Source organism: Mytilus californianus, unplaced genomic scaffold (genome assembly GCF_021869535.1).
Source record: "Mytilus californianus isolate M0D057914Y unplaced genomic scaffold, xbMytCali1.0.p SCAF_3, whole genome shotgun sequence".
In the NCBI taxonomy this organism is placed as follows: Eukaryota; Metazoa; Mollusca; class Bivalvia; order Mytilida; family Mytilidae; genus Mytilus; species Mytilus californianus.
In genome coordinates this window covers 84,913,908-84,940,427 of record NW_026262679.1, presented here as the reverse complement: position 1 = coordinate 84,940,427, position 26,520 = coordinate 84,913,908, and the positions used below count along the sequence as shown (strand labels likewise).

Sequence of the window (26,520 nt, the reverse complement as noted above, 5' to 3'; positions counted from 1 at the left end):
TTTCGTGATAAGATATTCCAGGAATAACTTCAGTTTTATTTACTAGGGAGCTGTTATCAGTAAAAAAGAGATCAAGTATGGACTGTGATGTTTCTTGTGTAATGTGTTGGTGTTGTTACAACTTGTTCTAAATAGTTTTCTTGGCATATGCCAATAAGTTGTTGACATTGTTTTGTATTGTATGCCTTTTGTTTTAATGAGTAATTATTCCAATCAACCATGATTAAAATCACCACCTACGTCTTATTCTGGAAATAGATTTTCTTAAGTGTGTTAAATAGTCCTCCTCGGTTTTATTTGGAGGTTTATAAAAACTCCCTACGTACAAATCAGGTGACCCTATAATTTGCACCTTGACCCACAGTTGTTCACTAGTGTCATCAGATTTTAAATCAAGTGGTTTTGAGCTGAGATATTTGTCAGATATAAGTATTAATACCACGCCATGAGCAACTGTTTTACAGTCTTTTCTGTATACAATGTACCCTTGTTGGAAAACCTCAGTAGAATCTATATCTTTGTGCAACCATGATTCATTACCAATCATAACGTCTGGTTTAGTTGTCTCAATAAGATTTTCAGTGTCACATTTTTTACTCCTAATGGACTGAGTGTCAATTAACAACTATTATGCGTAAGGGTAAGTCTGATCTTTTATTTCGTGTAAAATTGTATGACTGTTTAGATGTTTTTTGAATAGGGGAAGATGCTGCTGATGGACTCCCTATATTGCCATGCCCAAATGATGAATTAATAGATGAATCAAAATTACATGTATTTTTATTCATAACTATTGTTAGACAGACATATAGACAGAGATAGACATGTGGAGAAGTTTTGTAAGCCACATTGGTCACATTCTCATTGTGCATTTTTTAAACCCTGATAAACAAAAGTACTCATACTTATGCATTCTTTATGATACAATTTCTCACATGAATCACAAAAAATACCTGCAGTTTCAAAGTAGCTGCTCCATTGCATGATCCACATGGATATTTTGGTGGTTTAGAATATACCTTCTTGACTGATTTAGTGTTTAACTTATTCACAATTGTATTTGTGTCAGACGAGACTTTAGGACTTTAATCGTATGTAGGTCTGTCTGTGTGGTTTACATGCAACTGATTGACAGTGCAGATTGGGTTACTTAATGGTTCATACGTGTTTGTGCATTTACATGGTGTTGAGTTAAAAATACATGATGAGAAATTAGGCATTCCGCAAAGATCGTATTCACATGATGATTTTGTAGATCCTGATAGATACGAGTGTCCATGCCTAAGCAGTTTTTGTGGAACTATTTATCCCAAAGTTCCGCAAGGGTATTTTGGTGCTCTAGGGCCAGGGTTTGGTCCTTGGGCATAAGGGATTGCTAACAAGATTGCAAAAAGGTAAAGCAATGCTTTCTTCTCAGGTTTAAATTTTTTTTTTTAGAATGTTTTGAATGACATAAATTGATGTTGTAGTCATTCTAATATTAAAGGTGTTTTGCCTTGCAAGTCTGAAAGATCGTACTTGTGTTGGTAAATTTTCTTCAGAACTCATTCTGTTGTTAGTGTATATCTCCACCTTTGGGAGGATGCTCTCTACACCAAAACATGTTGCTAACAAATGTATGGATAAGTCAAATATGATAGGTGTCTTTAAAATCATATTCCATATATGTAAAAGAGGGACGAAAGATACCAGAGGGACAGTCAAACTCATAGATCAAAAACAAACTGACAACGCCATGGCCAAAAATAAAAAGACAAACAGACAAATAATAGTACAGATGACACAACATAGAAAACTAAAGACTAAGCAACGCGAACCCCACCAAAAACTAGGGGTGATCTCAGGTGCTCCGGAAGCGTAAGCAGATCCTGCTCCACATGTGGCACCCGTCGTGTAAGTGTTACATTAAAGCTAAAAAATTGCAGGATGATATTGTTTGTGCTTGTACTGTTTATTAGGTAAGAGGAGCAATAATGATAGTATCGTGAGTTTTAGTATATTTTCATCTGTTTGTGCTACAAGAATTTATTTGTTATCCTTCCTTTGTTTACTTCCAGTTTTCGGAAGCCACGGGTTTAAAGGTTGAGCTTTGCTAGTGTGGTGCCGCTGGTGTTTACATGCAAGAACCAGTCCACATCTTACAGTATGCCTTACAGTATCTCTGGTCGAGTGATGTCACGAAGACTTTCTTCAACTTCCGTTACACAATATTTACCACGTTTTTTATGCCGTCTGCTAGATACTAGGCTAGATAACTGTTTTTACATGCCTCATAATATTCATCAGACACCAACAGATTATTTCAGGTATTCTATCAAATACATACACACCTTGAAATTACTTTCGTACCATATCGGCACGACAGTGGCGTCGTTGACATTGAATTTAAACTTTTTGCAAGCAAGGCGGACTGAAAAGGGCGCCTTTTGTACCCTTTAAAAACTTTTGATGCTTCATGACGCGCGCATTACCATATATTTACTTCAGATTTATTGTCGATCAAATTGCATCCAATTTTTATACTTTTGAACGTACAGATTCTTCATTTTTCATTTTTCTCATTTTATAATGTTATGGTTCTGGTTAATCGCCATAACGTCTTTCTTCACGGAAGTAATTTGTCTGCTTTTATCCCATTGCGCCGACGCAAATCGGAAATAGTCTAATACAGTAAATTGGTTTCGTATTCCATTGAAACTGAATTTAGGCTAACCAAGTTGAATTATTAGAGGTGTGTACACTCATAAATATTTATGAATTACAAGTTATATACACCTTATAATAAAAAAAATATACAGTGTATCAGCTGTAAAACCTGTATAAACCGGCCGGCTATGGGACTATGAAAAAGGTCCGGTTTGGACAGTGAGTCGGTTTATTCAGGTTTCCGTTTTGACAAGAAGTTATTGACTTGTGACGTCAGATATTTTGCATGTTAAAATTCTGTCTCATTGTAAATTGTAAACTAATAAATAGAAATACCAAAATTTATTAAAAGTTATGTCGTGATTTGTATGTGAATTATTGTCAGATGAACATTACAATTAGTGTTCTCTGCCTTCAATTTTACCATTTAACTACACACAATCGTTGTTTTGAGTTTTTCTTATACATTATTGGCTTTAGAAATTTCAGAAATTGGTTGTCCTCCAAATTCCTTTTTTTTTTTTACATATCCTCGTATCTCAAATCGACCACGGTATTATCAGTCTCCGACTCGTCAGTTTCACTTTCACTTCGAGTTCATTGTTTTCATTTCGCATCAGAATCCTCGCGTTGTTTGAATTGATCAACGACAGTTTTGTTTTACTTCCATCGTTCATTTCATCGGTATAGCCGATTAAAAAGAATTGAAGAATTTTATCAAACGAAATTTCATCATGATCGAAACATTGTCATACAATGTAGGATACCCTAACCCGAAAAATTCATTATATAAACTCGACAATGGAATGTCGTCATCCGGGTCTATTTCACTATCAGGGTCATTGTATCGGGGTTCACAACAGGGAACCCAGCTTTTCGAAAACACGATGTAAGTTACTTACTACTCGATTTGAAAGAAATTATCAAAGTTACAATGTTAGTTCTATCCGAGATTTATTCGGCGTTTCTTTTAGTTTATTTTAATTAAAGCTTAAAAGTGTTTCAATTATAAAGCTCACTACTGTTAGTTCACGGTTTAACACCTCGCTAATTGATTATACCGAAAAAATCATCTTGTATAATCAATTATGTTTTGACTGCATATCGATCAATACTGTTATCATTTTAAATGAATTAAACAAACCGTTTTTGACAGGTACTAATTAATGTATTTAAAAATATTGGGACTGCATAAGTAGACCGGAATTCCGAATAGACAGGGTCCGGTTTACAAAGGGTATTTTTACAAAGACTGTAAAGGGGAAAAATGGGACTTCATTTTTCGGCCGGAATGGACAGGAAACCGGTTTAGTCAGGGTCCAGTTTACCCAGGTTTGACTGTATATATATATTTGGTCTTTTTGGTCACACGTAGAAGCTGTGACTTGATATTTATCTTAACCTGGAATATAATTTAGTAAATATTTTTCGTCTTGGGTCACACGTATACGTTGTGACTTGAGATTTATTTAGACCGAGATATAACTTGGTGTATTTTCATTGTCTTGGGTTGGAATATATTGTAATTTAAAGTATACTCAATTGTGACTTGAGATTAAACAAAAATATTTGGCGGACAGGAAACAAAAATGCACAAAGAGCCACTGAGATGGATAGTAGGGTGAAACAAAGTGAGAAACGCATTGACCAGATATTCAATGGTTTGTTGCATATACAAGCTGAACAAAAGGAGGCAATGAACAATAATGCAAAAAATATTGGAGCAATATCTCAGTCCAAAAGTCTGAACTCAGAATTGACCAGAAGATAGATGCCAACGGTAAGCGTTTAACAGAATTAACATCTGACAAGTTTAATGCCTTAGCACGACGGCTGGACAAAATGACTGCGGCTTCGGACGAGGCGAGTGCAGTGCAATTTAAGAGCGCATTCGAACAGCAAGGATCATTTCAGCAGATGGTATAAGTAGTGAGTGAATTGGTAGACAAGAGAAATAAAAAAATCAAACTCTCCTCTATGGATACGCCAGTCAAGCCAAAAGCTGAACCCAGTCATTATACGACAAGTACACCAGTAATGCACAACAAGCTTCCTGCATTTGAGCCTTTCGCCAATTAGTTCACTTGATCAGACAACTATACAGCAAGGATTAAAAACAAGTTTGCTATCACTACCGAGGGCGGCAAAAGGTTATGTACAAGGGCCATCGGACCTGCACAGGACAGTCTCAGGTGTGCTACCCCATCCTTTACTCAAAAGCACTTATGACACCTGTTATGACAGCAGTAGCATCAGCTCCTGGGTCATTTTCATGATGGCAGGAACATTCTGGGGCAAGGAACAGGAGTAGAAGTCCTCAGCTTCCCAATATGAAAGTTTTTACAGGAAGATGATTTCTAACTTGGGAAGCATTTATCTATCAATTTAAAAGAACTGCAGGTAGAAGACAGTGGGAGAATTGACAGAAAGTTTGCCGACCTCAGCAAGAAGGACGAACCTGTTTCAGCAAGACGTCAGTTGCAGTATGTTAGGCAGCAGGACGGTGCAACATTGGGAGAGTTCGTTGAACGTGTCCACTTTATAGTAATGGACGGTTATGATAAATGTGAGAATTCAGTCATCGATCAAATTAGTACTGAGGTATTCCTCAGAGGTTGTAAGGACTAGGAGGCTGCTCGTCACGTGATAGAAAGGAACCCAGTGTCTATCAAAAAGGCGTTGAAAATTATGAAAACGTCTAGAGCAAATCAGAAGGCTGTATATGGGTCAAGAAGTCCAAATTTTGTCCATCGACAGGTATCGTTTGCCGACGGCGCTATATAATTAAATAAAAAAGAAAGTACTGTCAATAGCCCATTTTAGAAGGAAGTACAAAACTTGACTTAACTTGTGACCAAATTGACAGCGGTAATGCTTTCTTCGGATCAACAGACACGTGGAAGATTTCCTGAAAGATACAACCCGCTTAAGTTCAATGCCTTCTGAACACCTACACCTCCTCCAAATCAAAGGTCATATAGTCCTCAACGGCAGCGTTCGCCTCATTGCGACCAAACAGTAGAAATCCAGGCTATTTTAGACAACGGTCCCCTTCACCTGGCGACAGAGCAAACCATAGCTCAACCCAATCAACCGAACCGTTAAACGCCAACGGGTCGAGCCGGTAGTCCAACACTCGACTCTTAAATCGTATGGCAAAGGTGCAATGAATCAGAACAGAGGCCCACGGCTTCGTCTGATATTGTTATAAGACGTACTATTGGAAAAAGTTTGGCAGTAAGAGGAACAGTGATTAAACAAAATGTTTAAAAGCATGATTGTTGATACTGCAGCTATGATAACACTCGTCAACGAGAAATTAATGACAGACGACATAGAATGTTCTGAAACAGTAACACTACGTGGTGTGGGCGAGCAACTGGTTATTGGCAAGATCATAAGAAACATACTCCTGAATATTGATGGGTTAAAAATAAGATGGGACGTGTGCAAGGCACCACTTACAGACGATCTTATCCTGAGTCTATATATTTTGGACACGCTTGGTGCAGTTATAAACCTGAGCACTCAATCAATACCTCAAACGACCGAATGATACCTGCATCCTTCGTTACTGGCTCTGAGGAAAATGCTACTCAACAAATCAAAGGACGCCTCTTGGATTCCAAGATCTTGAACAACAACACCTTGCTAAGATGTTACAAGCCGGTGTGATCGAGCCATCGTTTTCTTGAATGGGACTCAGCTCCAGTGCTGATTAGAAAAAAAAGAACAGTGCGCTGGTGTATAGACTATAGGGCTTTCAACGAATGTACAGAAAAAGATTGTTACCCTATTCCCATTATCATGGATTGCTTGGACTCACTTCAAGGCACAACCACGTTTTGTAAATTGGACCTCGCCAGTGGTTATTATCAGATCTAACTGGAACCAGAAGACCGAAAGAAAACGGCGTTCATTACAAGATATTGTTTGTTCGAGCACACCAGAATGGGCATGGGCCTTTGAAATGCCCCAGCAACATATCAGCGGGCCATGCAAATTGTTTTACATGGACTAACTTGGACACAGCTTTTAGATATCGTAATACTGGGTCGCAACTTCGAAGATGGTCTCATCAATTTGAAGGCAGCATTTGAAAGGTTTAGACAGTACACCCTAAAGCTGAAACCAAAAAAGTGCCACCTGTTTCAGCCAGAAGTTGAAATCCTAGGGAAACTGGTGAGCGCTAATGGCATTTCAGTTGCCCCATCTAAAATAGAAGCCAGTGAAAAGTGGCAAACTCCCAAGTCAAAAAAGGATCTCATGTCATACTTAGGGTTTGTCAATTATCACCGAGATCAGTTGCACAATTATGCTGAAATGACTGCATGTCTATACGACCTTGCCCACCAAACAGGTAAAGTTAAATGGCAACAGTGTCATGAAGAGGCGTTCCAACAGTCGAAGAAGGCATTATTAAGTGTACCTTGCCTGACATATCCTAATCCCGATGATAAATTCATATTAGATACCGATGCATCTGACACCACTAGGTGCGGTTTTACAATTACAAAATGGCGAAGTAAGGGTTATATACTTTGCAAGCCATGTCCTGCTGAAGCCTCAGAGTCGCTATTGCAAAACAAGTAAAAAGTTACTAGCCGTAGTGAAGTTTTGTCGGCATTTCAGTCACTATTTGCTTGGTAGGCGTTTTATTTTACGCACTGATCACAACAGTTTGGTATGGTTGATGCGTTTCACGGTCATCATTCGACATGGAGATCATACATCGTCTGGGGAAGAAACATTGTAACGCTGATGGTCTAAGTCGCATCCCAGATGACGTTTCCGAATGTGAATCCTATCGGGCAGGACTTGATCCCACAACACTGCCATGTCCTTGTTGCAGATATTGCCTACGAGAAATTTTGAAATGATGTAGATGACGTGATTTTATTGGCAACTAAGTCCGTAATAGCATCAGTACGCCCTGTTTCTGTAGTCGCTGAAAATGACAAGGACATATCCACTGACCAAAAGCCCACGGCTCTGGCAGGGGATTGTCACTCAGATCCATCACTCAATTTAGACGATACTTACCATATGCTGATGCTAACCCATGTAGCAACTTGGCACCTGAATACCCCCCTGAGCAGTTAACGATATTTCAGCAAGAAGATACTGACTTAGCTCCCATATTGAAATGGATGCAGGAAGACGTCGAGCCAAAACAAGCTTAACTATGTTTGCTAGGTAGGGCAGGTCGCTTTGGTTGTGTAGACATTGTTTCCTCATGTTTAACGATGTACTGTACTACAAATTCATAGGTTGTCCAGATCTCCAAGTCCTCTGCTTAATTAGTAGTCCCATCACAGTTTAAAGGAGAGGTTCTTATAAACTGTCATCACACTAAAACTTCGGTACACTTGGGTCAGAAAAAACGCTCAATAAGTTGAAGCGGGTTTTCTTGTGGTACAATATGCGCAAAGATTGTGAGGACTATGTCAATACTTACGCCACCTGCAATAAAAAAAAAAGGCGCATGTTCGGCCTAGGGCACCACTTGGGCCATTCCATGCTGTGTATCCGATGGAGCAAATACCTCTCAACATTCTCGGATCTTTTAATACCAATAATTATGTCTTAATGATGGTCGATCAATTCACCAATTGGGTAGAGATGGCAACGTTACCTGAACAGACGACAAAGTTAATTGCCGAAAAATTTATTGTGCATTTCGTCATGACATTTGGGTGTCCATTGGAAATCAACACCGACCAAGAATATAACTTCGAAAGTGACCTATTTAAAACACTATGTGATGCCTTGGAAACTGCCAAAACCAGAACACCCGTATCACCTGTCATCAAATGACCAGGTAGAGAGGTATAACACGATTGTATTAGCCATGATAAGATGTTTTATTGAGAAAAAAAGTCGACATTAGGACAAAGACTTGCCTTTCTTGGCTATGGCAATGCACTCAATGGTGAATAGACAAACTGGATTTACGCCGAATCAGATGATGTTGGGCAGAGAGACTATCCAACCTGTTCACCTTCTCCTCGGCATACCACAATATGGTCAGAATAAAATACTCCTAGCGCTTAGGTACAACATCTGGTCAGCAGGATGCAGAAGACTCACGAATTTGCAAGTCACCACCTCCGCACCTCGCAACTAAGGCAAAAGAGGGATTATGACCTCAGGGTCGTTGATCATAAGTATCAACCAGGCGACTTGGTGTATAAGGGAGACTCAACTAAAAAAGTCGATCAGAGCAGGAAGCTGACATCACTATGGTGTGGTCCTTTTCTTGTCGGGTCCTGTAGACCCTTGTTTTATACTATCAGGGGACGAAAAGGAGACTCAATAGTGCACCATGAAGCGTTGCAACGACAGAGATATCACGACCTGGATCAAAAGACTTAGACATGCTTTGTTCAAAGCTGAAGGTGAGTTTGATGAGAGCTTGGGTGATCTTGATGTTACAATACCTTATGGTGTTGACAATAATGTTCAGGGTATGTTTGAATCAAATGAACCCACTATTGATAACTTTGTCTTACCTCAGTCTTTAGGTAAACAAACACATAATGAAACCCTAATGACACAAGAACTGGAACAGGGGTCATGTTGTGAGGTGAACCATCCCTGGAATCTAATAGAAGTATCTGTGGCAGTGAGTCAGAGATGCAACATTCCGTTAAGTATTCTGAACTGGATGGCTAACGATAACGCCCTTAAATTTTATGGAATCCCAAAGCCACGACAAGAGCCAGCTATCTGGTGCCCTAGGCCCCGTTAGCAAATTTTCGATTAAAAAAATGGACTTTGTAAATAGTTTTGTCAATACCAGGAAGGTACCGATATGTGTATAGTGTATATCACTGGGATTATGTAGGATGCTTCTATTTGCATCCCAAACTTTTGCTTGCAGCGATTGACGGTTATGAGTTTGTGTTCTCGGCAGTATTTTATCTTGCTTTTAAGTTTCTTTTTATAGTTTATGAATGTGACTGGTTCTATAAGAATGGGACGGATATGGTGTCGCTGGTGTTTACATGGAAGAACCAGTCCACATCTTACAGTATGCCTTACAGTATCTCTGGTCGAGTTACGTCACGAAGACTCTCTTCAACTTCCGTTACAGGATATTCAACACGTTTTTTATGCCGTCTGCTAGATAATTTTTTTTTTATATCGCCTGATCATATTCATCAACAGATTATTTCAGGTATTCTGTCAAATACATACACACCTTGAAATTACTTTCGTACCATATCATTACACTAGTATTGAAAATATAATTTTGTGGAGTTATAAATAAACACTCCTCGGCTATATCTGAAGATCAAAAAGTGTTCCAGATAACATATGGAATGTGATATGTAAATAAACAATTACTAAATATGCAGTGTCTCTACAACTGAAGTACGTCTGGTTTCCGTTCACGCATGCGCAAAATATATTCCTATGTCCTCTCTAAAGTCGAACTTAAAGGATAAGGTAGATTTATTATTTATTTTTTATTTTGTCATTAAGATATAGCTACTTCCTGAATAATTGATGTGATATAAACCTAAAAAAATGATATACATGAACTTTCACAGTGGCTTCCTAGAACGACAATAATTATCACAGAAATTCAACAGGTTTGGGAGGATATCATCTGTTCTCGATAACTATGCGCGTGTTCTAATTTGAAATACTTCGCGTCTTCTGTTCGCCAGGATTTCACTTACAGAACAACATCTCGCTTCACGCAATCAACCATTTCAACATGTTACATATTAAGGTATGTATAAAAATAAAAATATAGATTCCTATTATAACCTACTTTTTCTTATTCCCAAAACTACCCCAACTTCACCCTCTCGGTTCATAAAATACATGTTTTCAAATGTAAACAAAACATAGCTTCGAAAGAAGGTCAAGTACACAAATCGCATACACAACCGGAAATGCAGGTATGACGTCGCTCAGAAAAAAAACTATGGAACGCCGTTTAGGTCATATCTTATGATTTAAGATATACATTTTAAGCAATAATCGGCAATTGTAGAGCAAGAAAATAATTAAGAGACGGTTTTATTTCAATAAAAAATATGTTTTGGTGATTTCACTTTTACATCTGAGTAGAAACAACAAAAAAATAAAGAATTTTAGCAAAATTTTATGAAAAAAATTCCTAAATTACCCAATAAATTTACATATATCAAATTATATATATGACATAAATTAATTTTTGTTTTTATTGTGTATTTTCAGGATAGATCAACACTAAGGCTGTATACACCAACAAAGCTTCAGAATGCTCACCAGGCCGTAAAAGACAGGGGCATGGCAGTTCACAGGGCTTCCGTTGTGTATATTGTCCCACTTACAACACTCAGAGATCGAGTTTATGAAAGAATCCACATTGACACTATGAAGTCTGGTCCAGCTCCACTGTTTAGCCAACAGGAAGCCAAATTGGTAGATCATGTTAAGAAGATGGCAGCTTATGATTATGGTTACTCCAGGTCAGAAACTATTATGATGGCACCCGATTTTGCAGTCTACCTCCAGAAACGGCCAAAAGAGAAACCACTTACCAATCCGATGGTACTACAAGTTCATGAGTAGATGGTCAGACGAAATTAAACTAGTTAAACCAAGGGCATTGGAGGCATCCCGTTCAAAGTCTGACACAAAAGAAAAGGTTGACAGCTACTTTGAAGAGTTGAAGAATTTACTTGATAAATATGATTTACGTAAGAAACCACATTGCATTTTCAACATTGATGAAAAAGGTTTCACTACAGAACACAAGCCAAGTGATATAGTATGAGATAAAAGGTCAACTACACAATCAATTACATCAGGGAGATCGCAAACAGTAACGGTTATTTCTAGTGGAAATGCTATAGGCACACATATACCTCCCCCCTTCTTTGTGTTCCCAGGTAAAAGGATGTTAAATGAATTACTTACTGGTCTCAGAGTCAGGTTGGTCAAACACAGAACTTTTTCTACGATGTATGCAGGAACACTTCATTAAATATATTCCATCTTTCAATGCAGAAAATCCAATTTGGTGATATATAATGGCTAAGCATCTCATGTTTCAATTGAGCTATTAGAATGGGCCCGTTGTAACCACATAATTATACAACGTTTACCTGCATTACCTTGTAAACATCGTAAGAATGCTGATCCAGTTCCATCATCGGATGGAGTCCTCCTTCCTTGGCTGTTTCGGCGCTATTCCACAACAACCTCCAGAGGAGCACAGGCTCAAGTGATCAGTCTGAACCTGAAACTAAACGGCTGACATTGCTCTCGATATGTCACCTGGTGTAACTGCTGCAACGTCACTGATGTTTTCATCAGAGCTGTTATAAAAGTCTTTTATATCATCTAAAGTCATAATAACACTAGATTCCTAAAATCACATATCACTTAATTGCCACTTTTCCTGATCTCATCTCTCTTCCTCCATAACCACTGTGATGACACTTCTGCTTGTCAACATACTTCTAAAATAAGCTTCTTCCTCTCTGCATCTACCACTCCTAAGGTCCTGACAGCTTGCCATACTGTCTGTCCTGCAAAGCCCCTGCAGCCTACTTCAATCGCAAACACCACATCCTCCATCCCCGCTGATGGCACTCTTCTACAAGCTGATGATATTTTGCTATCTTTCTTTCGTGCGCCTTACCAATCATTTCTTTCCAAAGGACTGTTAGCCCAGAAAGACTGTCTGCCTTTCCCCCTGTGACCATAGTAACTTATCTGGTCTTAGCGATATTGCTGCTATTTCTGTTGAAAGCCTCACACGTTGTTGAATATCTGCAGTCATCAGCCAAGCCGTTGCTGTTGCAAAGATCCCAAGGCATTCAGGTGTGTTGTCTTTGCTCTGTCCAACCTTCACAAAGATTTCGAAAGTGATGTTCTTCTTGACCTTTCTCTTCTTCCTCCTAATGATATCCAACCTCGCTGCTATTGTTTTCAGTACACTCTCATATCTCCATGTGTACCTACCATCTTTCAGTGGCACAGGACATGATGAAAACACATGTTGTAGAGTTGCTGGTTTGTCTTTGCATAAAATGCACGTTGGATCTTCTATAAACCCCCATGTATAGAGATTTGATGGACTTGGTAGAACATCATACACTGATCTTAGTAGGAAGCTCAAACGGTATTTCTCCATACTCCAAATCTCACTCCAGCGCAAGGCCCTGTTTCTATCTCCTTGCCAATTTAACCAACTACCTAGCTGCTTTATGCCTACTGCCTTAATATTCCTTCTCTCTTCTTCTATCTGTCGTACTTCCTGCTGTACCAAATCTCTCTTTCCATTCTCATCTGCTGTATCCCATCTTGGTTTTGTTGTCATACCAAATCCTTGTCTGCCCACAGCTGTGACAACAACAATGACACTGTGTCTAAGTCTTGTCTCTGTTTCTTTCACTGCTTCCTCTGCTTTTCATTTTCTTCCTGTCCGGATCTTTACTTTGACCCCTCTAATTTTAGCATCTTTGCTGTTCCTCAACATCATAACCTGCCGTGTTTTTGTGAGTTTAAATTCTTCTGTCAACGCCTTGAATGGTAATTGCAGTTAAGTCCCTGTATTATACAAGCCAATGCTGCTGAAACTTCTTGGTAAGCCAAACCCACGTCTGAGGCATGCACTGATCTTCTTTTCTTAAACCTCAATTTTGGACACGGGAAACTCATATACCAATAACGGCCAAAGTATCCTTGGCAAACCACTATGTTGATACAACCAAGCTTTATATCTTCCTGGCAGGCCACTTTTGTCTATCTTCGACAGCCAATCTTCCAACTTCTATTGTATTTCTTTTGTGTTTTCACTGTCTGCTAGTGAAGCGTCAAACTTTTCCCCAAGGATTTCACTGGTTCATCCCCAACCTTTGGTATCTTTCCCCCTGTTCATTCAAAAGTTTCATCTCTCACTTTGCCTTTTCTCACAACCAAACTTCTTGATTTACTGGGTTTGAATTCAATTCTGGCCCAACTTATCATTCCTTCCAACTCCTCTTAAGTTCATCTTCCCTCTATTACTGTCTTTGCAGTAACATTCATGTCATCCATAAATGATCTTATTGGTGGTTGTCTTATACCTGATGACATAAATGGTCCTCTACTGGGTTTTTCCACTGACTTCACAGTGAGGTTCATGGCTGCTGCAAACAATACTACTGACACTGTATATCCCATTAATATTCCTACTTCTAGTCTCTGACACTCTGTGGTGAAATCTCCTACTGTAAATCTCATCTCAATATGATTAAAGTTTTCTTGCAGCATTGCCCTGATGATGGTTGGAACATGGTACTTCTGCAATGTCAAATCTACCAGTTTGTGAGGAAAGGATCCATAAGCATTAGCATGATCTAGCCAAAGTACTGCTTAGTCGCTTTTCTTCTCCTTTGCTTCTCTTGAGATCTGTGTTGAAACACTTGTATGTTCAATACATCCGGATACTTCTGGCATGCCTCCTTTCTGAACTGATATGTCTATATATTCGTTGCTAAGCAGGAATCTTGTTGTCCTCTTCGCTAAAACTGCTAAGAAGATCTTCCCCTTGACATTCTTCTCAAAACGCGTGTCAAAAGCGTCAACGAAAAAAACATTAAAACCTAGGAAAACATCCAAAATTACAAGTGGCAAAGCAGTACCTGAAGATGAAATTTTCAATAAAATCAATGAATGTATATGGCAGCGACAACTTAAAAAGAAAAATCTGTAAAAACTAATAAGAAAGCAACAAAGCCAAAGAAATCAAAACTAGAAAAGGACTTTGATTGTCAGAGATCTTCAATATCGGGAATGATTTCTGGCGTTCATGGGCCACTTATAGTTGAGGACAGCTGTGAACTAACTATGTTGCATCTGCAATCAAAGATACCCACCCTCTTTAAGACACTGTATTTCACTAACCATTGTTAACTGGGCTCAGTGGGATAAGTTTGATCACTGGACACATCTACGCTACTGTACACCTGTAACTGTTGTTCGGACTAAATCAAAATTTGTATGCCCTCATTGTGACAGTGACAAATAAATATCTTACAAAACTTTTTGTGACACAAACAGCTGAATTCTATTATGGGCATTTGAATAAATCAAAACTAAACTTTGCAAATTTATTTCAAAGTGGTCATTGCTAATTTTTAATTAGTTTTGTTTAAATGCATAAAAAAAAATAAAAAAAAATAAAGATATGTTACTACCAGTGATAAAAACATGTGCAAATTAATGTCTTCTTTTTTTCATCCACTAATAATGTGATACATGTCCACCATACCATACTTTTGAAAACTATCCAGAACTGATGGCGTAGTGCTCAACACGTCATAAACGTGTAAAAATACAAATGTTTTGTTTTTGTTCTGTGTTTCACAGGAAAAGCTGCAGGCTTTTTGGGAAATAAAGGCAAGTGTTTAATGAAATAATACAAACAAACTTATTTATTTATTAGCTGTACTTGCGATACGATCAACTTGTTTGTTATGTTATCGAGAATCGATGACACCAGGATACTCAAATAAAATGGATAGTTGGTACATAAATCATGTTTATGGTAGTCCAAATAATTATGACGTCTTAAAATGCTATTTTATTTTTTTGCTGTGACGCCTTCCTTCGTAAAATAGCTTTTCAAGATGTCATAATAATTTGGACTACATTTATGGGTATAATACCTTATTGAGATTTTAACAGTAATTTAAATTTCAGGATATTTACTGAAATGACGTACATGAAAAAGTAAATAAGGAAAAGTCAACATTTTACCATTAGTCCCACGAAACAAGTGTTCTCCCCATGCAGTTTTAGCATCTCGGCTTTGAGAAGCTATTGGTTGTTGCTAATATGCTGATATGCTATCAATTTCACGAACATGCAAGCAACATGCTAACTATTGAACTTTCATATTTATGTAATTGATGTAAATGGTCAAAATTAAATATATGACCTTTAAATATATGGTTCATAAGTGTTTCTCGTTTCTCGTTTTTTATATAGATTATATAGATTCCTGTTTGAATTGTTTTACACTAGTCATTTTGGGCCCTTTATAGCTTGCTGTTCGGTGTGAACCAAGGCTCCATGTTGAAGGCCGTACTTTGACCTATAATTGTTTACTTTTTACACATTGTGTCTCATTGGCACTCATACCACATCTTCTTATTTATATTTAATTGTTATGCCCTTTTATTAGATATGAGAAGTGGAATACCTGAAGCAAGACAACTTGCCCCACTGCAAAATCGCCCTAGACCAACTTGCCCCACTCTTGTTTACCAACTTGCACCACTATTGGAAATGAGTTAAATCACGCTGAAACTAGGCCTGCCAACTCGCCCAACTAGCATGACTAGGGAAAAGAAGTCATATCCTTATTCATTATTATGTAATTGTTGTATTTATTAAGGAATAACTTTTTTTCAATCTCTTTGAAAATAAAAATAAAAACAATACTTAATGTAGCAATGCTAAGCAAGCTTGCTTATTTGCATAATAATGGTAAGGAAACCAGTTAATTGTTCAAACAGCAATTTGTTTTTATAGTAATTAACGGATTTGTAACTTTTGTCTATGAATAAAGAATAACACGAACGAGTGATCAGGGACATATTTTGTTTTAAGAAGTGGGGCGAGTTGACAGGCCTTTATTTATCGGGATTAAAGTCCTTTTCATACATGTAAGTGAAACAATTAGAAGGCCTTTATTCATAGGGATTCAACTACTTTTCCTAAGTGGGGCGAGCTGGCAGGCCATAATTCAGTCGGATTTAAACCCTTTTCATAAATTGGAAGAGTAAGTTAACATGAGTGGAGCGATTTGGTGGAAAGTGGGGGGAGTTGATAGACAGTTGGGGCGACCTGGTCTGGGACGATTTGGCAATGGGCCGAGTTGTCATGGATTCATTAGAAGTAATTCAGAGCGATAAGATAGGATTTAATTGCACTTGAGATAACTGTCTGGTTGTGAAAAGTAAACCTCAAGTAGACAATTATGACATGTCTATAAAAGAAAATTAATCAAAGGGATTAACGTAGATCGGGTGTCATCTGTCATCTTGGATTGCAAAATAGCAGAACACAATTGTTCTCACAATAGCAGCTAGTATTATATTGACAGTAATACCAACAACGCCACTTCAAAGGTTTCAACTGTGTTACTGCTTATCTTTCGATAGCTAGTTTATTGGTTTAAGATTATATGGAATGTTAATTGACTCTCTGCATGTGATTGATCAAATTGCTGAAACTTTTAGGACATTATCTTGTTGAAAGAAATATACGAAGAGACCAGTTGTTGTCAGATATACTTACGAAGTAATCGGAATAATTCACTCGTTATATTCCACTGCTCTGCAATGGCCACTTACCTTGCGGCTGGATTTATTTGATGTTACTTACGAAGTGACAATTTGCATGTTCTGAAGTTATTTAGACACTCGTTCAATATAAAAAGGCACATAAAGAATGCGGCGGGGTTAAACATGTTTTTGAGCGTCCAACTCTCCCCTAACCAGGGACAGTGGTGTTACAGCACAACATAAGAACAATCTATAAAAATCAGTTGAAAAGGGCTTAACTCATCAGATCGATACAAAGCAGAAAAACTTCTAACAAAAATGTGGCAGGGTATTTATACATCCCTAACAACAAAATACACAAAGTACAGCCCTGAGAGTTCTCGAAGTTAATGACAGCTAGTTCAAAGCCAATAACAAGTTTTATAAAAAATCGTGTACCTAAAACTAAAACATCAATCAGTACATATCAAACATCAAATGGATGTGTACTGATGTACCGTAAAATTGACATCTAATCTTTTGACCTCAAATTGTAAAAATTATATTTTATCATTTTGATATACATAGAAACTATATATATACACGAATGCAAGTTCCTATTCAAATTCTAATTTTAAATGTGAGTTGATTTAATTCATTATATAATTTTGATGTAACTATTCAACGTAAGCAAATTTCCATGAAGGTTTGACAAAGTTATTGATGACTGAAAAACTTAAATCTAAGGCTAAATTAGAATGTGAACTGTAATCACTACAAACCAGTAAAAGTCTGAAATGGCCTATATCTGTATTCGACTGTTCTGATTTTTACTCGACCAGTCTGAATTGGTCTGAATTTTACTCGATATTACTCGACCCCAATCTTAACCTTACTTGACTGTACTGATTTGTACTTGACCGTTATCTTTGCCATTGAAAGTCTGAACTATTACTCGACCAGTCTGGAACAGTCTTAACTGTTTCTCGACCTGTACTCGACCAATACTTGATCAGTTCTCGACCTTTTTTTTTCAGTCTGAACCATACTCGACCAAAGGTCTGAACAATACTCGACCGCCTGAACCATACTTGACCAAATAACCTCTACTTTTTTTAAAATTTTAACTGTCTAAATAACTTTCTTTTTAACTGAAAACAGCCACAATAAAGTAAAGATATATATAAAAACAGATTGTTACATCCCTACATGATTATTAGATTTTTCAAATCGAGATAGTCAAATTATCTTATTTCAAAGTCTGAGTCTTTTACCTGAAAAACACATCTGTACTGAGGGTAATAAAACCTTATTAAGGTGCTTCTTCTTTGACATGTGTTTTTTTAACAAAATTTAATTCACCTAAACTCTTGAATAAAAACTACATAGGTTTCATAGTTACATACAATAGTTATATAACTATATTTTTAACTGAGGTAACAACAGCCAACAAAATCACCGAAATTGTTTAACCTTATATCAGAAATATATCTATTCGTATCATAATAAGGATATATATCTAAAAAGGATAAAAAATTAAAGAAATGATTAAAATTGTTCTTCTGATTAGTGGTAAACTATAAAGTAATACCTCGTGCTTGGGACACACTCATTAAATAGATCACATCTGGCCAGAGAGTAATAAATTTTAAATAACATCCATTGAAAATTAAACAAGATCCTGTAAAACTTAAATCACAAGGCCTTTTGAATTCACTGGATAAATAATACACGAGTTTAAAGAAAAATATGGTTTCTTTTTACCTGTAAAACACACCTGTACTGAGGTAATTAAACCTTATTAAAGTGCTTCTTGTATGCCATGTCTTTAATTTTGACAAAACTTAATTAATCAACCTAAATTTTTACTGCAACTTCGAAACACAATTCCATTTTTAAATTAAAAAGGTTATCAATGATTGCTATGGAAGTTCTATAATATTAAATTCTTGGAAATTTATTTTAAGTTGCTTTATATACAATAAAAAAAATGTTCATTGAGTTATTAACTAAACTCGACTGACACCATAAATTTATAACAGTCTTAAGTTAGTGTTAAAATTTTTCCAGTAACCATAAAATATATCTGAAACACTCAAAAAATTTTGATTACCATTTAAGATATTTGAATAATGGTAGAAAGTTCTAGTATTTTTGATGTACATAATGCAATGTGAACATGAAATCATTCATATAAAATTCATTTAACCAAAAACTTAATTTATTACTTGATATTTTTTTTAATCCGACCAGAAATCACTTTCTTTGATCATCTTGTTTTATTTTAATTTTAAAGGTATTATACATTGTTTATATGTATAGATGTATAAATGATGATGAATATTGTGTTGATGATTATATTATGTGTATTGTGAAATTTTGGTTCCAATGGTATATTAAATACATTTTGGATTTAAAATTGTTGTTCAAATTTCTATCCAAGGGAAAAAGCTGTTGTTAAAAATAGTTCCTAAATTGATGAAATACCATAGATAGATACAGAAATAGGTCTAGGTTGGTTAAGACTTGGTCGAGTATGGTTCAGACCGGTCGAGTATGGTTTAGACTCGGTCGAGCATGGTTCAGATTTGGTCGAGAATGGTTAAGACTACGTCGAGTATGGTTCAGACACGTATAAAATGGTTAAGTACTGGTCGAGTAAAGTTCAGACTGCTAAGTATGGTTCAGACTACAGTCGAGTAGTATCAATTTTTTTTATAAATTTCAGATCAATTTAGACTGGTCGAGTAAAAATCAGTACGGTCGAGTACAGATATAGGCCATTTCAGACTTTTACTGGTTTGTAGTGAATAAAAGTGAGAACATTTATCAGAAAATTCGGAAAAAAATGAAAATGAATATTTTCAAAATTTTACGCTGGATACTGTCTTTTGGTCTTAAAAAAGTCTCCGTGTCCAAATTTTATAAAATTCTTGGCAAAGTTATAGATGTTAAAAAAAAAATTAATTATAGACTGAACCTAAAAGAAGACGCAGACACTACTGCAGACGTCAGAATCTAGGATCACTATGTCTCGCTTTCGCAACATGAAAGGAAGCTGATCAACGCACATTATTAATAACTATTTGAATAGGAACTTGCATTAATTATATAGATATAAGAAGATGTGGTATGAGTGCCAATGAGACAACTCTCCATCCAAGTCAAAATTTATAAAAGTTAACCATTATAGGTCAAAGTACGGTCTATACATGTATAGTTTCTATGTAAATCAAAAAGATAAAATATTGCTTTGTACAATTTGAAGTAAAAAGATAAGACGTCAATTTTATGTTACATCAGTATTCTTCCCAGTATTTTAAAATAGCACTATGGGTTTGAAATAACAGTTTTCCTAAAATCATAAGCACCATATTTATAATAAATTCTGTTATAAAATCTATTCAAATAGAACCATGGTCCCATGGTGCTTGCAAGGCCTTTGGGAGAACTCTGGGCAGCACATATTCTTTAAAATCTCGATAAATATACAACAATGACAAATATTCCAGTGTTACATTTTAGAGCTTAGCCTGCAAACAATGCATAGTCTGAAAATATTCTTAAGATAAACCTTTTGGATCAGAAGGGATTCATATTTTGGAAAATATATGGCTTATATTTTCTATAACTAAAGTTAAGCATGTGTACTTCATTCTTAATTTTTTTATGTACATGTAACAAAAAACATTTTTTTTTGCAATGTGAACTTCTCACTTATTATGAGTAATAGGATAACTAGCTACTGTGGATTTATTATTTATCGTTGAATACCAATTTTCGGGGATTTCGTGGGGACAGGGAAACCACGAATTTAAATGTTCAACGAATTGCAAATTTGGTGTATGGTTATATGCAGACTTTTAGAAAACCACGAAATCAAATATCTACAAAAATGCAAGTTTTCCTTAATTCACGAACATTGGTACCCACGAAAATAAATGAATCGACGGTATATTTGGTATATGGGTTCCTTGCAACGTCTACATGTCCGTCAGACAGTGTCCACCAGACCTTTATCTCATTTTATGGATTAGTGATCAAGGTTAAAGTTACGTGATTAGGTCCATTTGTCAGATACTGTAAGCAGTAAGTCAATTATATGTGGTGTATGGAATGATTGTAAGGGTTACATATCAGTCTGGCAGGTTTCATCTGACATTGACCCCATATTCATGGTGCGTTAGTCAAATGTTAATTGTTGTGTTTTGGTCTGTTTTTTTTTAATTACAGTACAATTAAAACGAACAGGTGTCCAAAATCCAAACACCGCAATTATTCATGGAGTCACACCAGGAAACTCCGATATCCCTCCCTAAATTCGTGGTGGAAATTTGGAGGGTTTCCTCCGATTATCGCGTAAATTCGCTACTTTTTGTTTATTATGATAGCGACATCTATCCCAACACAGTGTAACACGGTGTCACACCGGGTAATTAATTGCCCTAATCTATGCCGGCTCGCGACAGTCATGGTATTTGAAATTTCTTATGTAATAAACAATTGTAATTTCTGTCTATATTTTGGGGGCATCGGTGGCCGTGTTCTAAGTAATCGAACTACTGTATCACTAGCCTGTCAACACTGAGGTTGTGAGTTCGAATCCCGCACGGGGCAGATGCACCCGACTCCAATCTTAACTGACTAGGATTGTCAGTTTTCCATTTACTTTAAACTTTAAACTTTAAAGTCAGACGACTTCTTATAGGAGTTATTGCCCTTAAACATGTTAAATGTTAAATTTTACCATTTTCATTTCTTCATAAGCAAGCCTATATACACAATGCTTCTTAAGTCTATATGGCTGGCTGAAAATATAAATGAGCATAACTTTTGTATATTATATTATGTCAATTCAGGTTAATAAATCATTTATTCATATACTGTATCTTCAAAAATAAAAGAAGATTTTTAACTAATGACTGGACCATCATACATTCATAAATACAGATCATGCAAATTGTTCATACTAAGAAGTACAAAAACACAAATAGATAAAGAAGTCATATATACATACATTGTATAACAATCCTGAATATATATTATACATGGGGAGATATGTATGTATATATTATTAGTTACACCGTGTGTTAGTGACCTAATACGATATATATGGGGTCAGTAAATTCCATATGGGGTGAGAGCGAAGCTCGAATTTCCATATGGAATTTACTGACCCCATATATATCGTTTTAGGTCACTAGCACACCGTGTAACGAATTTATCTTACCGACTATCTTCACATGTGGTATTTAGACTAGCGGTCTATCAAAGTGATTAAGTCTTCAATACTTAGTATTAAGAACCTACTTCCATTTGTCTATACAAAAAAAATGCCAATAATAACAACTTGTTAGCTTTAAATTTGTTTTATGAATTTATTTCAATCGTTCGTTATCAATTTCTTCGTCTGTTGAAACCTTTCAGATTTCTATTTTCTTTCGAAAGTGAAATAACTCCTTACTAACCCCATATGGTAACTAACCTCATATTTTTTAGGACACCCTATATCAAATATATGTAGTCACCACGTGTAGTCCTTTAACCAATCATATCCCCTGAAATCTATAGGAGGTAAGATAAATATATATATATAGTCTGATAGTTGAAAATGTTCATAAAAAGAAGTAAAATTTTGGTTAATATAAGCTATCTATATCTGTTTTGCAGGTCTTCTTAAGTATTCATTCACTCTAGGGATAATAGCGTCTTTCCATAATCTTGGGACAGACAAGTAAGGAAATGTTTTTATAATATACCGTTGCATAACTGTCTTCCTGCAATGTGGTTCGGATTTGTTGCACTTTCTCCCACCTTGATAGGAATATTGTAGTCTGAATTGCTCAGCAGTGATCAGTTTTGGGAAGAGGCGATCTAGCAGTTTTGTAGGCCTGGACAGTTTCTGTGTTTCGACATAAAGTTGAGATCATTCATGGTGATACGATAACTTTCTGGCACATCATAAAATGGGTAGGTTTCTGGATTCGTTGACACTGGCCGGGATTGGTTGATTGAAGTCTGTAGGTGAGAAGTTGAGTTACCCTGAAGGAGTTGTATTGGTCATTATTACTTGCTGGTTGTTTCTAATTTCTGTTTGGTTTTTTCTACAGCTAACAGACGTTTGAAGATGCCATCAATCTTTCTGTCAGGAATTGGCCTACGATGTAACGGAGTACTCCTCTCTGGTGTGTCAAAAGGTATTAGTGATATGGGTGTTGAAGGTTCAGGGTAATTAAATGTTGGTTGAAATAAGGATGGATTACTTGCTGACTGGATTGTCTGGAAGTTAGATGGAAATGACTGTTGAATAGAACTGTCTTGCTCACCTTTTGTTTCAAATGGGATTGTAGTTGTAACAGGACTAGATGTTGACTGGTTGTATGGAGAAGAGGGATTTGATGCATGTTTAGGCTGGCTGGGGGTAGAAAATGGATTAAATGTGGATACAGATGGATGAATGGTTGACGAGGGACTGTAGGTTACAAAGGGATTTGATGGTTGACTGAGTTGGCTGGTAATAGCAAAGGGATTTGCTGACAATACAGCTTGGTGAGTGGTGGTTTGCTGCTGGTCTAGAGGACTGGTGTTTAACTGGCTGACGTGAACAAATGGCTTTGTAGACCCTACTGGCTGGCTAGTTGTGACAAAAGATGGTGTAGGTACAGACAGTTGTTCTGACAGACTTTTTGATTGTGGTTCCTTGATGATGATTGCATGTTGGTTTGTAGTTGCTGACTGAGTTTGGTTGGTAGACAACCGTTGAGGTGAATGAGTGGAAGCTGAATGACTTGCAGTTGTTGAAGGATGTTGCATATCAATAAGTTTGTTTGGTTAAATATGTACTATAAGCAATAGGTCAACTATAGTTAGTGTATGGAATGATTGTAAGGTGTACATATTGGTCTTGTCGGTATCATCTGACCATGGCCTGATTTCATGGTTCATTGGTCAATGTTAAGTTTTTGTGTTTTGGTCTGTTTTTCAATTATCATAAGCATTAGGTCAACTATATTTGGTACACAGGCACTTGACTCTGAAAAAAATTTCCTATTTATCTTAATATAACACAAGGTACTTAACTCGCATTTTTGAAAAATGACAATCGGTCGCGAACTTTCGAATCAAAAAGCGCCTTTAAGATGATCACGTGTAAATGCAGAAAATGTAAATAGATAATTGCCAATTGCTAATTGTTCAACAAGTCTTTATCCACAAAACATAGACCAATATTTAGTGACAATTTAAAATTCTGAATCAACTAACTGAAGTTCCTGGGTATGTTTCTCGCGCAAATGTTTGAATGTCAACGTAAATTTTCAAGTTCAAGCGCTGCCATTGGTCAAGAATAATTTAGTCGGAATGGGCATGACTTTTATCTACCGGCAGATGGTGCAGCATTGTAATCACAAATGTTGGCTGAATCTGCCAAGGGTGGATAGGAGGGGACTGGATCGTAAGCCTTGGTTGGCGAAGATGGGTCCAGCCATGCCTTAAAACTTTCCCAGATGCATCGGTGTGTCTATACTCAGAGTGGATTTTGTGGTGTAAACATGGTCATATTTTTCAATGACATTGTTTTTCATAGACAAGTGCCTGTGATTTAGTATATGGAATAATTGTAAGGTGTTCATGTCTGTCAAACAGGATTTATCTGACCTTGACCTCATTGTCATGGATCTTTAAAAACGTTAAGATTATGCTATAATTGAAGGAAAATCTTTATCTTTAAGACTGAACATCAAATCAATTGTCAGTAAAGCAGGCGAGACATTTCAGCGTGTGCACTCTTGTTTTGTACACTAAATTAAATGGTTTGATAAGTAAATTCCCAAATGTCTAAGTTTCTCAATTATTCATTTACTGGGTACAGAATTATAAAACTTTTGATTCATTATCTTCAGTTTCTCTTCGCTCAGGTTGAAAGTAGTATTTACTTTTTGGCCTCTCCATTTTAGGATTTAGATCACGTTAACAATGGATGCTGACAGAGTCCTTCAGAGCCTTGGAAATTATGGTCGTTTCCAGATCTTAGTGTTTCTTTGTCTGTCCTTTATCTACATGAGAGGAGCATGGCCTGTCCTGGGAAGTATATTTCTGGGAGGGGTACCAGATTATTCTTGCAAAGAGGTTGCTGATAAAAATAAAACTGTTATATATGGAACTTGTGATGTCACTATCAGTACTGATGGACAGAATACAACTGAATCTTGTCCAAATGGTTGGAAGTATGGTGATGAGTTTGAAGAAACCATAGTGACAGAGGTGAGTTTTAACATGCTACTAGTAATACTGTTATTTTGAAAATCTTTAAATTATTTATGTTAATCTTTTCAATGTATGTTACTGGTGCGTGAATATTTATGCAGGCAGCAATCCGTCAGTTTTTCTTCAATGATTTGATTGATTATTGGAGTTTATTGCCACTTTCAGCACTCTTGGCTATAATTGCCAGTTTTTTATTGGTGGAGGAAGCTGGAGTACCCATAGATAACCACCGACCTGCGGCAAGTAAACTTGCATTTTTCGTCAATTAAAATCGAATGCACCTGTCTTGAACTGGGTTCGAACTCACAACCTCAGTGTTGACAGCCTAGTGATTTCTATAGATGAACTTCTTAGAACATTCAGTTAAATTAGTTAAAAAAGTTAAAAGTTTAAAGGTTGAAATTTTACCAGTATATTTTCAGGAATAAATTTTTCTTTCTATCTTCAACAAACATTAAAAAAAATTGAAATGGATATAAACTATTTGTTTTTTTTTTTTACAGTGGAATCTTGTATGTGATAGAGATTATTTAAACGAGTTGTCCACAACAATTTACATGGTAGGGAATACTATTGGGGCTACCTTCCTGACTCCACTATCAGACAGATTTGGAAGAAAGAAAACAATTTTGACACTTCTGTTGATACAAGCTGTCATTGGTTTCTGTGCAGCTTTTGCTAATACGTATATTTTGTTTACGGTCCTTCGATTCTTTGTTGGAATGTTAAACATGGTAAGAATAAGGTGTTGATATTATGACTGCGGATTAATTTATTTTCATGAAACCAATTTTTGTGGATTAATGAAAAATTGTTATTTTATTGAAAATTGATTTTGTGGTTTTGCGGAAGTCTGCATACAAGCGTATAGATGATTTGTACTTCGTTGAATATTTAAATTTGTGGTTTACCTATACCTACGAAATCCACAAAAATTGGTATCGAACAAATAATGAACCCACAGTACTTTTGATAAACCTGCCTTTATTTACTCGATGAATTCTGGGTATTTTGAATAATATTTTGAAGGGAATAGGTAAGGAAGTTAAACTTTGGCCATGACAATGACCATGCTCAAATACTCATTACTGTTGTAGATTTTTCGAATTTTAAAAGAAAATACACATCAGAAATAAAACTGGGTCAGTTCTTCAAATTTCACTATTTTGATTATTATGATTACCAACAAAACAACTATGCATTTAAACAAAGACAAAACTTAAAAGTATCTACCTTTAAATAAGATTTAATATATGCTTCTCTGCATATTCATATGCTTTATAATGCTAAGTAAATAAGGCTTTTACAGAAACCTTTTTAATTTTGGAATCAGAAGGCAATTTTATTA

General features: G+C 36.3%; 1 protein-coding gene across 4 annotated transcripts in view; it reads left to right on the top strand.

The window, feature by feature from the left end:
* The first annotated feature begins 2,182 nt into the window (after positions 1–2,182).
* LOC127735270 (organic cation transporter protein-like) overlaps positions 2,183–26,520 on the top strand; it is a 56,708-nt gene continuing 32,370 nt past the window's right edge. The window contains exons 1-4 of one of the 4 annotated variants that reach the window (XM_052245394.1): positions 10,052–10,098; positions 23,018–23,104; positions 24,863–25,169; positions 25,676–25,906. In XM_052245394.1, the coding sequence (XP_052101354.1) occupies positions 24,882–25,169; positions 25,676–25,906 (519 nt within the window). In that variant the 5' untranslated portion in view covers positions 10,052–10,098; positions 23,018–23,104; positions 24,863–24,881. Of the gene's footprint in view, positions 2,307–9,726; positions 9,827–10,050; positions 10,099–23,017; positions 23,105–24,862; positions 25,170–25,675; positions 25,907–26,520 lie in introns of those variants that run through there. The other 3 variants (XM_052245393.1, XM_052245392.1, XM_052245391.1) reach the window with 3 other exon arrangements.